Source organism: Mustelus asterias, chromosome 15 (assembly GCF_964213995.1).
Source record: "Mustelus asterias chromosome 15, sMusAst1.hap1.1, whole genome shotgun sequence".
NCBI lineage: Eukaryota > Metazoa > Chordata > Chondrichthyes > Carcharhiniformes > Triakidae > Mustelus > Mustelus asterias.
In genome coordinates, this window is record NC_135815.1 from 39,700,651 (window position 1) to 39,715,260 (window position 14,610).

The 14,610-nt window shown below is 42.0% G+C and overlaps 1 protein-coding gene across 1 annotated transcript in view; it reads left to right on the forward strand.

Annotated features, from left to right (window-relative positions):
- The window catches only part of LOC144504807 (spermatogenesis-associated protein 7 homolog), a 92,600-nt gene that overhangs the window by 11,585 nt on the left and 66,405 nt on the right, over positions 1 to 14,610 (forward strand). Inside the window, exons 2-6 of the mRNA XM_078230552.1 lie at positions 759 to 1,009; positions 4,056 to 4,122; positions 6,772 to 6,842; positions 10,751 to 10,828; positions 12,180 to 12,237. Coding sequence (XP_078086678.1) covers positions 762 to 1,009; positions 4,056 to 4,122; positions 6,772 to 6,842; positions 10,751 to 10,828; positions 12,180 to 12,237 — 522 coding nt within the window. The 5' untranslated portion in view covers positions 759 to 761. The remainder of the gene's footprint in view (positions 1 to 758; positions 1,010 to 4,055; positions 4,123 to 6,771; positions 6,843 to 10,750; positions 10,829 to 12,179; positions 12,238 to 14,610) is intronic.

A 14,610-nucleotide genomic window follows, 5' to 3' on the forward strand; every position in this document is an offset into this window, starting at 1 on the left:
TATAGCACAAATTTTATTCGCCACTTTTTAGCCCAAGACTGAGAATTGTCCATGTCTTGCTGCATATGGATACAGAATGAGTCCGTCTCTCTCTTTAGTCTCTCCTTCCCTCTAGTCTCTCTGACCTTCCCTTTTATTCTACCTGACACTCCCCCTTTTACAATAGCATGAAACCCAACATATTTCTAGCTCTCTTCAGTTCTGAAGAAGAAGAATGTTATTGGATTCAAAATATTAACTCAGTTTCTTTCTCCATTGATAGTTTTCCATCAGCCAAATGTATTAGGGTATATGGGGCAAAGGTGAAGTCAGGCAGCAAATCAAACATGATCTCATTGAATGACAGAACAGGCTCAAGAGGCTAAATGGGTAACTCTTATTTCTATTTGGGGCAGCACAGTGGCACAGTGGTTAGCTCTGCTGCCTCACTCGGGATTCGGGTTCAATTCCAGACTTGGGCGACTTTCTGTGTGGGGTTTGCACAATCTCCCCATGTCTGCATGGGTTTCCTTCGGGTGCTCCGGTTTCCTCCCACACTACAAAGATATGCACATTATGTTGATTGGCCATGCTAAATTGCCCCTTAGTGTCAGGGGGGTTAGCAGGATAAATACGTGGGGTTACGGGGATAGGGCCTGGATGGGATTGTAGTCGTTGCAGGCTCAATGGGCCAAATGGCCTCCTTCTGCACTGTAGGGATTCTATTATATTTTCCTAAAATCCATGCTAACTATTCATTATATCTTTGGATCAATCAGTTCATGGACAAACATTTGATGAAGAAACCTTTTCAAGACCCTCAAAAGAAAACATTCAGTGGAGACATCCTTGATAAGCATTCCGATTGGTTTACAGAAGAAATACAGCCTTTCACTCCAAGAACTTTGAAGAAAAGAGCAAAGTCGTTCCTTTCAAAGTACAGGTATTACAACGCACCTAAAAAGATGCAAGACTATCCAAGTGTAACCACAATGTGCAACCGGAGCAGCAATGAAGCTCACATTAAGAGGTACTTTTCATAGGCTTATAAAATAAGAAAAAAGCCCAGGGTGAAGATTTATTGGTGACAACTATGATTAGTGCCATAATTCTGCTCAACAAAAGGTTAACCAGTACAAAAAATCTTAACCTGTTTGTAATTTTAATTTTTCAGATGGCATTAGTTGCCTCGCCCTAAAGCTTAGCTTCCATTTTTAGGCTTGAACGAATCTTACATAAGCGTGTCCAGCCAATGAAATCCATTTCAAATGCCTCTCCGGTATAAAGAAAATCCCAATAATATTTTTGAGGAATTCAGAAGCTACCTTAGGTTCTGCAAATCAATTAGGTACAAGGCAAGCCACTCCCCCGAGCAATGATTCCTTCCCAATTCCATTCATGGGCTGTAGATTTATGCCCCCCACCAGAAAGGGGCTGGCGGGCAGTGGGGGCATAAAATTGAGTGGCATGACAGGGGTGCCATGCCCGTGAGCCACTTAATGGTCACTCATGGACTTTTCCCATTGCTTCTGGTATTTTACCAGTGGCATGATGGGGCTGCTCATGCCATGTAGCAAGGCTGCCAGGGACAGTATATATTGGCTATCAGCTCAGGTGAGGGAATGCCTCCTGTTTGACCACACAGTGCCCAATGGTTGCAATGGCCAATGAAAAATGAGAGAGGCACCATTGAAACTCTCTTATGGGGTGAACTGTTCACTCTGATCATTGTGACAATCCTTCCCAGGCCTCAAGCAACTTCAGATCTCCAGCAGCAAAACAGAATAGAATCATTAATGGGACGAGTTTGACAATTGTATTGGTAAATTGATTTTGTTTTTTACAGAGCTGTGCACATTTTTTATGCTTGTTACATTTTAAACTATTGAGTTGAAATATTCTGCACCTAGCAGCCCTTGCTGTTAGCAGGTCAGATACTCCGATGCTGCAATTTCAGATAATTAAGCTATATATAGCCAGCTAGCAACACTTTCTGAAACTATTTTGAGCAATTTCATTAGGTTGCATTATCAACGATAATAAACCGACTAAAAAAAACTAAATATGCTGTTGGATTTCTGGGACATGAGAAAAAAATCCAACACCATGGCTGGTATTTAAGACCTCACTCGGGCAAGGCTCATAAAATCCCACCCGAGACCAAGAGGGAATTCCATTCTGCGAACCGCGCCCGCCCCAATTCCAGGATGAGCGTGGCGGTAAAATTCCAGACATATGTTCAAAACTTTAGCCCGATTGTTATTTTTAAAAATGGATTTGTTGCTGAGCTAAAAGATGGCTGCTATAAGTCACCTGACTACAGGGTTGTCTGAGAGATACCCCCAGCTGTTTCAAGAACAAAATAATTATTTTCTCATCTTCTGCAATCTCGCACCTCATTGTTCAGTCCCCTGGTATTCATGAAACCAGAAGGCCCACCCGTCAAACTCGGTGTGCCTGCAAATTTGTGAACAGACTCACACCACACGGACTGTCTAGACCCATTTCAAAAGGGAACCAAAGAGGCATAATTTTCATCTCTTAAGCTTACCTTGCTGGTAGAGTGAGTGCCTGAATAATAGCTTCCCAAACCAGACCCTCGATATAGATGGTAACTTTTTCAACAACTAATGACTGGAATATTATCAGTCCTGAAATCAAAGCCAGTTCCAGACACTGGATAAATATCCCTTTTGAAGTCATCATGGAGAAGGAAGGTTACATGACTCAAGCAACCATTTTGAAATCACTATTACCCTTTGAGAATTGAGAAATAGTCAGTCTACTGTGTTAACATCCAAACAGCAGGCCCCTCAGACAGGAAAACAGCCTGTACCTCGAAACCTGTCTCTGCTGGAAGATTGCCTACCATTGCCTGCAGAACCTACCCAGTCTCTGCATCCCACCACCATCTTGTGGTCAGCACCAACTTAAAAGTGAATGCTACAACTCTGGTTTTCAGCCAGCTGAATTTGAACTCCGAAGTGAAAGAATTCCTCATTCGACTCTGACTTGGGACTCTATAAATCAAGTGAACTAATAGCCATTTCTGTAGTTCTGGAACTGTGAAAGTCTTTTTTTTCCTATCCCCTCCTGAAAGTGCGCATGTGCTGCAGGTTATAAATCACTTTGACCACAAAAGCCAAGGGATGGGAAAACACGTCAGCACATATTTAAAAAAGATAGTTCAAAATACCTTCTGCTTACAGACAGATGGTAAGAGGAAATAATTACAGTTCGCTTGCCTCTCTCCTATTGTATTGTCCGTAACAGTACTTCCTGTGCCAGTGTGGCACTAGATCAATTGCTAATAGAAAACAGCTTTAAGAATGTGGAAAATTGCATTTTTAAAAATTTGATCCAATTGTGTCATTTTACTAACCGATCCGCAAGGTAACTTCCTGAACTCTTGACATTTTATGATGCAGATATCCAGGGCGTCTCACAAATGATATGGTGTACCTAACCTTTATACAAATGATCATGTCTTAGAATTAAGGACCAGATGAAGGTCCAGGAACACTATTGGTCAGAGATTACAGCAACCACAGCCAGAATTTTCCAGTGTTCCTGCCGGTGGGATCATCTGGTCTGCCAACGGCTAACACCCACCAGGGGCTTCCCAGTGGCAGCGGGGTGGCACATGCAACAGGAGTCCTCATAGACAGCGGCAGGACCAGAAGATCCCGCCACTAGCCAATGGTGGCTCATCTCCACCACCATGAAACACGCCGCAGAGGCGCGTGGAAAATCCTACCCAATACGTATAATGCTGGAGGAGTGCTCCAAGAATTCCTGGCCCATGTGTTGAATTTTCAGAACTAATGATCAAAATCTTGCTGCCGTTAATGCTGGCAGGATCCTACGGTCCCACCAACAGTGCACCTCCGCCGTGGGTTTCCCAGCAGTGAGAGGTGTGCTCAACAGGAAACCCTGGTGACAATGGTGGGACGGTAAGGTTCTGCCTCCTCTGAACGGCACACTGCCACAAAACACGCCACAGAGAGGAAGAAAAATCCCACCCCTCGTTTGTTGGAATTAAATATCTATCTTTTACTTATAATTCTGTTATTTAGATTTACAGAAACATCTCCTATTCCTGTTCATCTGGACACAGACTGTGCAATACAGTGTCAAACACAGGTATAGATATTTTGATAGTTTGATTTGTACAAAAGATTGTTCATCTTAAACAGCATGGTCGGTGATTAAACACATTACAGTCGTTAAATTGTATATACTCACGTACGCAGAGAGAAAGTCAAAGAGATTTATTGAAAAATAAATGGCTCAGTGATAATTGAACATAAATAACCCATGGTCCCAAAGGCTGTATTGATTGCTTTATTCCTGAATTATTTTATTTTAACGGCTAAATTACTGATCTCTAATTTGTTCAGCTGGTTCACACTGCAAAATTAAAAGTAAACCGTCTAAATTAATACATTTAAGGAGTGTCATAGAGACATTTGTGGATCAACTTAAAGTCAAATAAGATAAACAAATTACAATTGGTTGGAAAATAAACAATGTAAAATGTACTATTGGCGCAGAGCCTAATATTTTGCAGTAGATATGTGTGAAATGTCATGGCCTTGTTTTCTCTGGGAAAGAAAGACCATGGCATCCGTTTGGATCCAGAGTTAATATTTCCCAAAGTAGGTAGCTTCATGTAAAATTTGTTTCAAATAACAATAGAAAACACCCTTAATTCAGCAGCAAATAGCCACTGAAGCAAAGATTATCCTTTTAACATGGTCAATATTTTTAATGTCATATCCACATGCAGGCCAGAGGATCCATGAGACAGGAAATATACTCCTAAGAAGAGTGTCAGCATATGTCCCTGTAATGTTAGCAATCTCGACACTTATTGATTTCCAAGGGCTAGATTTTACCAGCCCTTAAGGCCTGGGTTTGGAGGTGGAGAGAGGGTCCAAAAAATGGCGAAGGAAGGAGGCAGGAGTGCCCTTACCGTCTATCAGTGGCCAGAACGTGGCAGATGGCCCTCCAGCCCCGAGGCGAATTGTACTACTTAAATGTGCACCACGGTGGCACAGTGGTTAGCACTGCTGCCTCACAGCGCCAGGGACCAGAGTTCAACTCCAGCCTCGGGTCAATGTCTGTGTGGAGTTTGCACATTCTCCCCATGTCTGCGTGGGGTTTCCTCAGGGTGCTCCGGTTTCCTCCCACAGTCCAAAGATGTGCGGGTTAGGTTGATTGGCTATGCTAAATTGACCCTAGTGTCAGGGAGATTAGCAGTGTAAATATGTGGGATTACGGGAATAGGGCCCGGGTAGGATTGTGGTTAGTGCAGACTCGATGGGCCGAATGGCCTCTTTCTGCACAGTAGGGATTCTATGATGATAATGGCCTCTTCCCACCACTGGCATTTTGCCTGGTAACCTCTCTGTGGGCTTGGGGGTTGTGGGGGAGCTTCAAATCAGACACTCTGTGGCCCATGGAGGACCACCAGCAGCAATGGACATACCTGTAGCAACACTACACCCTGGCTGAGGACTGCCTGGCCCCAAGAACCCCAATGGTAGCGTCCATTGCTTTGTCTCTCAGTACTGTGGAGTCCCAGCAGCGGCCACTGCTCCCGGTGGCGCTGCTCAGACTAAAGAGTTGCTGAGCCTCCAATTGACCAGCAACTCTTGGGGACCTCCTGCTGTCTTTAAAAGATAGAGAGAAAATGGGGAACTACAGAGCTGTTAGCCTGACATCAATAGTAGGGAAAATACTAGAATATATTATAAAGGCTGTGATAACTGAGCACTTTGAAAATAAAGGTAAAATCTTCCTGCTAACCTAAAGTTTGAAGCTGGGTAGAAAATTACTCTTATGGCTTCAATTGGGGCTCAACCGGGGCACAGTCAGGCGTCCCCTCAGAGTCCTTGCCCACCCCAATGTAAAATCATTGTGTGGTTATGGCAGGCAGGCACTCGTAGGGAGTCCCATCTCTTCAATTTCATGCTTTCCCCACCTCACCACTGCCTAGAAACCCACCAGAAAGGGAGCATAAAATTCTGGCCACTGTTGATGCCTTTGTGGAGGCAAAGCAGCTCCATGAATCAAGGCACTAAGTAGCCAGATTTTGCAGCGTAGGATGTTATGATTCTATGTTGGAATATAGAAGCCCATAATACATTTTAATTTGATGAGTGCTTCCCCTTAATTGGGCTGTAATTGTAACATCTGCAAGGTTGGCATTCAGAACAATCCTTGCACATTCACTCAGTTATCATCTAGTTTTAGCTGTAGAATGTGACAATATCTTTGCTTTATACTCTTGACAACTGTTACTACAGCTCCTGCAGAGAGCTTGACAAGCCTAATTTTGCTTTGCTTTGGTGCTATGCTTTGCAGTGTCTGGAAATGTGGAATGAAAGAGGTAGATTTCTACCTGGGTAGAGACAGTCATTCTTCAAATGATATGCTTCTTCCTGATGCTGCTGTCCCACTGACCCAATCCTTTGGATATAGTTTTGAATGAATTACAGTTAATTAACTATCTTTAGTTAATGGTGAAATGGCGCAGGTTTGTACAATGATCTAATGCAGTGCTGCAGCCGTGTATTATGTACACCATCACCTATCTACCATCTTACAATGGATTCAGCATATGGTTTGTCCACAAACTAAAACAGACAACTACCAATCATTTTAACCAAACCTTTAGCCTGCTTCCAAACTGCTCACTCAAACGGGCACCAATTTTCTGCAGTGTAAAAGTGTTTGGATTTTTAAAGTTGGTTAGATTTATTCCTGCTTTCTTTGTTGAAAATATAGGAGCAGAATCCTGGAACATTGACCAGAAAAGTGTGCAGATCCAGTACAGTGAAATCGAAGTTAATGGCAAGGTAATGTATGATTCATGTACCTAGACATAATTAGGTAAGTTCAGTATTAAACAAAATAAATTCCAGTTTGGGCATTTTCATTCAAGTATTTAATAAATAATATCTTTTGTTGTGGTTAAGCTGAAGTTTGAGCACACATTACTTAATTTAAAATCTGTAAATGAGTTTAACTAGTAAATTGTACTGCTGATTTCCACGCTGGATATTTTCAGTGTAGAATGGTACTCAGAGGAAAGAGGCACTTGTCAGGTAATCATAAACCTCGAGTGCCTGACTTTCTGTCTATTTATAATAGTGGGTAAAAAAAAATCAGGCACTGCAGCCGCATGATTTCTCAACCTGTGCTCCCTATGAGAACCACGAGAAGTACTCGATTGATGAACCAGCCTCTACACTTCTGTCTTAGGTGTAGACACACAAGACAGCATTTGAAAAGAGATCACCATCATAAAACCATCACAGGCTAGACTTCTTCCTATGCAGGTTTATCATCATAGGTGGACCAGGACTTCTCATTTGCTCCTCAGAGTGATCCTGCCTTGACTCACTTATTTTACTGTTTCACTTCCCTTTAGCACTTTCCCTGCCTCCACATTGAGTCCACCAACTGCTCTTGATCTTTCCATCATATGACTTTATAAAGAGATGAAAAGGTGGTTAGTTAACCGGTTTATTGATGATGGTGCCCTGTGAGATGGACAGCGCAAAGAATGTGAAAGGTCAACCTTATTTTGTTCCAACTACAACAGAGAGCAGAATGTTAAATGAAAATGCATAACTCTTTGGACAAAGTTTTGGAACTGCCATACACTTCATATTTTACACATACAAATATTTAAGCATTCAAATAATGCAATATCAGTAGTTGTATTTAATAATTGTGAATATTACATTGTGTTGCAAATAGAGATAGCTGTTATCAGAATCAGTTTTTCCAGATTACCATAGTAAATGACTGACAAACATAGGAACAGAAACATAGAAGCACAGAAGGAGGAGGCCATTTTGCCCTTCAAGCCTGTTCCTGCTCCGTAAGCTACTTAATCCTCAAGTCTGCCTGCAATTCAGTTATATCATGGCTGATCTGTGCCCATCTCCATCTACCTACTTTGGTGCCGTAATCCTTAATCGCTTTGCCTAACAAATCTATCAATTTCAGTTTTAATATTTTCAATTGGTTTGACCTCAGCAATCTATTACAGGAGAGAGTTCCAGACTTCCTGGGACCACCTTCTCGTGTGAGAAAAAGCTTTCCTGATATCACCCTTGACTGGTCAAATGCTAATTTTAAGGGTTTGCCCCCTTGCTTTGCATCTCCTACCAGGGGAAATTATTTCTTTCTATCTTACCCTATTAACACCATTCATAATTTTAAACACTGCAGATGTTGGCTTATAAGTCATCCTTTGAAGCCTCATTCCAAAATCATTCCAAAAACGATGGTCGACTAATGTGATGAGCATAAAATGTAAATCCTGCTGAGGTGGGTGTGGGTGGTCACCATTTCAAGATGTGAAGAAAACCTTAACACTGATCATTCATTTTGAATTAATGTGGCACAGTTTATTGCATTAATTATTTATACATAGATACTTTGAACCACAATGGAAGCATTTAAAAACCTTCAAATTCATAACCTTCAACATCCAAAGAGTTCATCAAATTACATCTGAGTCAGTTAGGTCATGGATCATTTTAAGGATCCCACTGTGGATCAGCTGTGCCACTTTTAATTTCAGAACCATCCCTCCACAACAAATCATCTTTCTCTCCATCACTGAATTGGATACTCTGCATTTTTTGAACAATCTAATGAATGTGCACGAATAAGATCCCACAATTTGATGACAAAACCACACAAAACAACAAGTGGGGCAGCACACATATTTCCATTCTTCATGAAGGATATTCACCATCAACCATCCGCCTATTCCATTCGATGTCAACACGATCCTTGAATGTTTTGTTGAGGCACCCATCTGAATGTTGAGCTATGGACATTAGATCCCCTGGTATAACTGCAATGTGGGCATTTTTATTTCTTTGCCGGTGCCTCTGATCCCATCAGTTATATGGGATCCGAACACGTCCCATACTAATAAACTGCGTTCTTTATGTAGGCCACCGGTACACATATCCAACACATTATCAATCCCCAACTTCACTCAATCCTCCTCCGTCCAACCATTGTCAAGGGCATATACAAAAACTCATGCAGGGAACTTGACTTCTGACATGGCTTTGCAATTGAAAATTATCATAGCCTTTAATTCTGGTCCGTTAGCCATTTGCAGGCGAGTATCACCCGTGAATCTTGTCTTGTCTGTGGTTTCAGTAGAACGGTTTTGGAAACTTTCTACTCTGCAATTTAATTGCATGGCATGTTAAATTCCATGAACATTTCACCCATGTTGCCAATCTGGCGTGTAATGGATACTTGTGTTTTGCCTCTGTCTTATGATGAATCACTGGAAACGGTGATTTTGGCATCGAGGGGTGAGATTTTCCAGCCCCGCCTACCAATGGGATTTTCCAGTTCCACCAAAGTCAGTGGACGTTTGGCTTACTCGCTATATCCACCGTGACAGGAGTCACTGCACCAGGGCCAGAAAATTTCAACCAAGACCCTCTGGTAGACCCTGAGCGATCTTGGTCTTATGCTGCCACACTAGACATTTTTGTTCCATAAAGCAGCTTCACCAACTAGCTGTTGCTCTGAAATCTTTGCTGGACTCAGTGTTTGGTTTTGGCCCAGCTATATGCATTGTATTTCTGGTGATGGTGAAACCATTCTGACCATTTCTAAGGACCCATTCCAATACATGCTTCTCAAGATTAAGTGGCTCGTCCCTGTTCTGATGGTGCCTTTCATCTTGGGCCTCTTCTTCAGGGTAAATTCCTTCTCCTCCTGTTCTCGCAGGTGATTTTTCACTAGCACTGAATTCCCTCACTTCAGCAGTTATTTGATGAGTTAGAAAATGTTACAACTTGTTGCTTGAAACCAGCTCCCTACTTCATTCATTTTGTTGAAAGACTCAATTCTCTTGTCATTTGCCAAGCGGGGTCTGCTCTGTTTGGGTGTGTCTTAAACTCCCAGGTATCTTGACAACACAGCCAACATTGTCTGTTTGTGCCTAGTTTGCATTTTTGGGGTGAAAAATTGAGACTGACTACAGGTATAGCATGCCGGGCTGAAAAGAGGGGGTTACCTTATACGCTGTGTATATGCAAAGACACAACTCTTGGGTCCATAAAACTGGGATCGACTTATACACCAGGTCAATTTATATGCTGGGATCCATGGTACCTCAATTAGCTCACCCCAATCTTCTCTAGACAAGGAAAACACACATGTAGTCCATGCAACCTGTCCTCATAATGTACCTGTTTTAGCATTGGTATCACCCTGGTTAAAGTACACTGGAACCCCTCCACGGCCAATGTATGCTCCCTGAGATGCAAAGCCCAGAACTGAATGCAGTCCTCTAAATGGCAGCGTGGTGGCACAGTGATTAGCGCTGCTGCCTCACAGCGCCAGGGACCCAGGTTCGATTCCAGCCTTGGTGACTCTACATGTGGAGTTTGCACTTTCTCCCCATGTCTGCATGGGTTTTCTTCGGGTGCTCCGGTTTCCTCCCACAGTCCAAAGATGTGCAGGTTAGGTGGATTGGCCATGCTAAACTGCCTCTTAGTGTTCCAGGATGTGTAGGCTAGAGGGATTGGTGAGGTAAATACATGGGGTTACAGACATGCTCTGTCAGAGAGTCAGTGCAGACTAGATGGGCCGAATGGCCTCCTTCTGCACCGCAGGGATTCTATGATAAATAGGGCTAATTAATGTTTTATCAATCTGATCAATTTTTGTGAAGAGTGATAATAATGCCATTTTATATTATGTTCCTGTTCAGGGAAAATGAACTGAAATATTTACAGTTTCTCAAAGAAGTAACAGATGATATATTGATCAGAGGTTACCATTCCAACAAGTAAGTTAAAGTAAATAGAACATTTCACTGACTAGTTACAATTTATGAATGTATTTATTAATTGTAAATACGTTCCAGAGGGTTCATTTTCATATTGAAGCTACAGAGTGTACCCCGTCAAGAGCAAATATGGCGACTTTGGGTGCGCACAGCACATACCCAACATCTAACGATTGTGTAGCCCTGGGCAAAGTACCCTGCTGGCATCAAAAATCATAAAATAACCGTGTGATTCTAAAATCCTGCCTGTTCCCGTTAAAATGAGTATTTCTGTGTTCATGGTAATGTTGAGTTTTGATGATGAAGTGAAATGTGTGATATTGGTTCAAACACCCAATCCAATTTTTCTTTCTGTTGATTTACTTGTATGGGAGTATAGGCTATGGTTCGATATACACTCAAGCTCCTTCAGTACTTCACCAAGTGACCATCCTTTATCTGTAAGCCTTGATGTTCAGTGTCGATGGGCTATATATTACCCAATGAGGATCAACACTGCTGTACCCAATACTATCTTCAACAGATATTTATATGTTTCAATAGAGTGAGTGGACAAATTGACACTTAAGTGGAGACTTTAGTGATGCCTGAACTCTGAAGTGGCCCGAATTCTAATTGCCCCGATGAGTATTACCATTGATATTACCAGAGTCGTGCACAATCCAGTGTTCATCAAACATCCACACATGTATCCTTTACTGTAAATAATTAAGAATGGAAACTCTGGCCAAGTCCAGTTGTAGTACTCCTTTTAATACCCAGCTAACGTAGTGTAGACCAGAGATTGAACTTGGAACCTGACTTTCTCAGTACTATACAAAGCTATGAATTTGCCCACTGAGCTCTGAGACAGCTGTATATACAGAACGTCCGTCTTTATACAACCAAAATTATCTCAATAATAAAAACAGAAATTGCTGGAAAAACTCGGCAGATCTGGCAGCATGTGTGGAGAGAGAGAGATACAGAGTTAACGTTTCGAGTCCAATAAGACTTCTTCCGAACGCCGAAGAAATCACATTGGACTCAAAATGTAAAATCTGGGCAGAATTTTCTCATCCCGCCCGCCATGGAAATCATAGTGGGCAGGACACGGATCATGCAAACGTCCGTAGATCTCGGGCGGGATTTTCCGGCTTTTGGGCGAGCGCGGTGAGAAAATCCCACCCTCTATTTCTCTATCTCCAGACCAGCTGAGTTTTTCCGGCACTTTTAGTTTTTATTTCAGATTTTCAGCATCTACGGTATTTTGAATTTAGAATCATCTTAATATTCTTGATACATAAAGAAAATACATTATCATTAAAAAGTGAATTCATTCTACTGAATTTGTTCTCCACATCTTTTACAGGATCCTGGAAAATGTTTTTCAAGCACACATCAATAGAAGCAAACATCATCTTAGTGAGGTAAACCAGTCCATGCTTGCTGAAACACAAGCACAGTGTTATGATACATGCCTATGACATGAGCATACATGCCAGCTGCCTGAGTTTGATACTGACAGTCACTATTTGTGGGGGGTTTTCCCACATCTAAATGCCAGCTGACAAATTTTAGCATCCACAACTACCCAACCAGTCCTCTGAGGTTGCTCCCTTCTACATGTGTGCAGACCGGAGTGTATGTGTGTATCAAAATGTAGATCCCTGCTGCCTAGTCGTCATCTGAACATAGATCATAAAACCCTGCCAGTTTATTTTATGTTCATAGCTGTACAGATCTCATGAATATCTGGAGTTGGATGGTTTAAGATTATGCAAACATTCAGCATCAGGCAAGAATGTAACCCACAATGTTAATCTCCAAGTACAAGGTTATATGATCTCAAAATGCTTCCGGTTAATAAGCAGTTGCACGGTAATATTTAAAGGCAGCTTTGCAAAACGGAAAATAATAAGTCCTGAATGAGGACTTTGCTATTGACAGTTTGGTTTAAAAATAACAATTTCAAAGCCTATTGGTAGGATAAACATTCTTTTTAATTTTTAGTCCAATTCATTTTGATCCCTGGATTTCCCTCTATCAACATAAAGCTCCAGGGAAGGATGTGCAGCCATGCAGTTCTCTGCCGGTTTACACCTGCTTTCTCCAATCATGCATTATCTTTTCTTGCAAGAGAAAGGAAGGTGTGTCAGCAAGTGTGGTGCAATGTGTTTGAATAATGTTGCTGTCGTGATTCTCCAGCCGGCAGTGTGTGGAAACTGTGAAATGGTAGTCTGAGGCTTGCAGCAGTGCTAAATGTGTGAGAGTGAGGTGAAACTATGAATGTTAGATATGAGCCCTGATTGATAAAGCTTGTTGGTAAATAAATGTTGGGAGTGTGGTGCTTCGAGCAGATTAGGAGGCTCGTGATATAATTGTTGAGATATGTCATTTGATGAAGATTCATTCATTGAACCTTTTTGCAATGCTGCATCCAGGTCATTGGGGTGTGACTCATGCCATTAACTGCCATGGCTATCAAGCCCCACTGAATTCTGGTCAGCCTCCTGCCCCCCCCCCCTGTGGAAAGAGTGCATCTCTCCTCCTCTGCATCTCTGCGACAACGGCCTTCAGTACAGCCTCAGAAAACCATGGAGTCCACTTTCTCCCATGTTGTACCATTTCTAAGATCAGAAGAATAGTGGAATGACTACCAGTACCTGCTTCAGCCTCAATGCACCTCCAATTTTCAGTGCAGGTTGGCTCTAACTTGTCTCGGCCTGCTATAATTTTGGACTGCCGATTCATGCTTGAAGCTCAACAGTGCGGTTAACGCTGGGCGCATGTTGCAATCATATTAATTGACATGCTGCCTGCATCGGAAATAATGCAGGGGATTGCAGAATAGTCGGGTAGTATGGGAATGAGCGATTGGAAATGGTTGACTTGATGGGAGGCAGGAGCAGAGAATGGCCGTCACATGTGCAGTGCAGTGTAGTTTGGACTTGCTGTCTCACCTTGGAGTGGAGTGCGCATGATGGAACTCTGAGAGCAGCAAGAAGATCACCAGATAGACCTTCAGTTGTTACGGCTAGTGGCAGGTCCAAGTAAGCTCAATCCAATTCAAGAGAGGTGAGTTACTTAAGCTTGAAGACAGGGTGCAAAAATACAAGTTCACACAGATATCATGAGTTAATTTATAGTTTAATTAGTTGGAGTGTCTTTGTTTACAAATCCATTTAAGAATCACTGTTTTAAGAATAAATCACATTTACACCAACACACAAAATCTATTTCTGGAATAAAATTGCTCCACAAATAGGGCCACAAGCTGTTGCAAATATATTGAGCATCAGATTTTACTCTTTGTTTAATCAATGTGGTCACACTAGCACCCTGTGAGTGTGTCGATTTTGTCTTATTGACGAATGGGCTGAGAACTGTGGAATACAGTGGAATTAAAAGTTAATTTACTACTTCGATTTCAACAGAGGTGTGTTTGCTAACTACAACCGATGCAAATGAAATGTGTGGTTTTCTCTGTGGTGGGATGCCCCATCTGCTGGTGTGGCCAAGAATTAAGAAAACTCATAAATACAAAGCAAGATTCAGTATTTCTTTTGAATGTGTTAGGTGGCACTACATCAAGGTATAGCTGAAGGTATATGAGATAGAGAACTTGTGCAACGACAATAATCTCTCCACAATGTCAACAAAATGAAAGAGATTGTCATCGACATCAGGAAGCATAGTGGAGAACATGCCCCTGTCTACATCAACTGGGACGAAGTAGAAATGGTCAAAAGCTTCAAGTTTTTAGGTGTCCAGATCACCAACAACCTGTCCTGGTCCCTCCA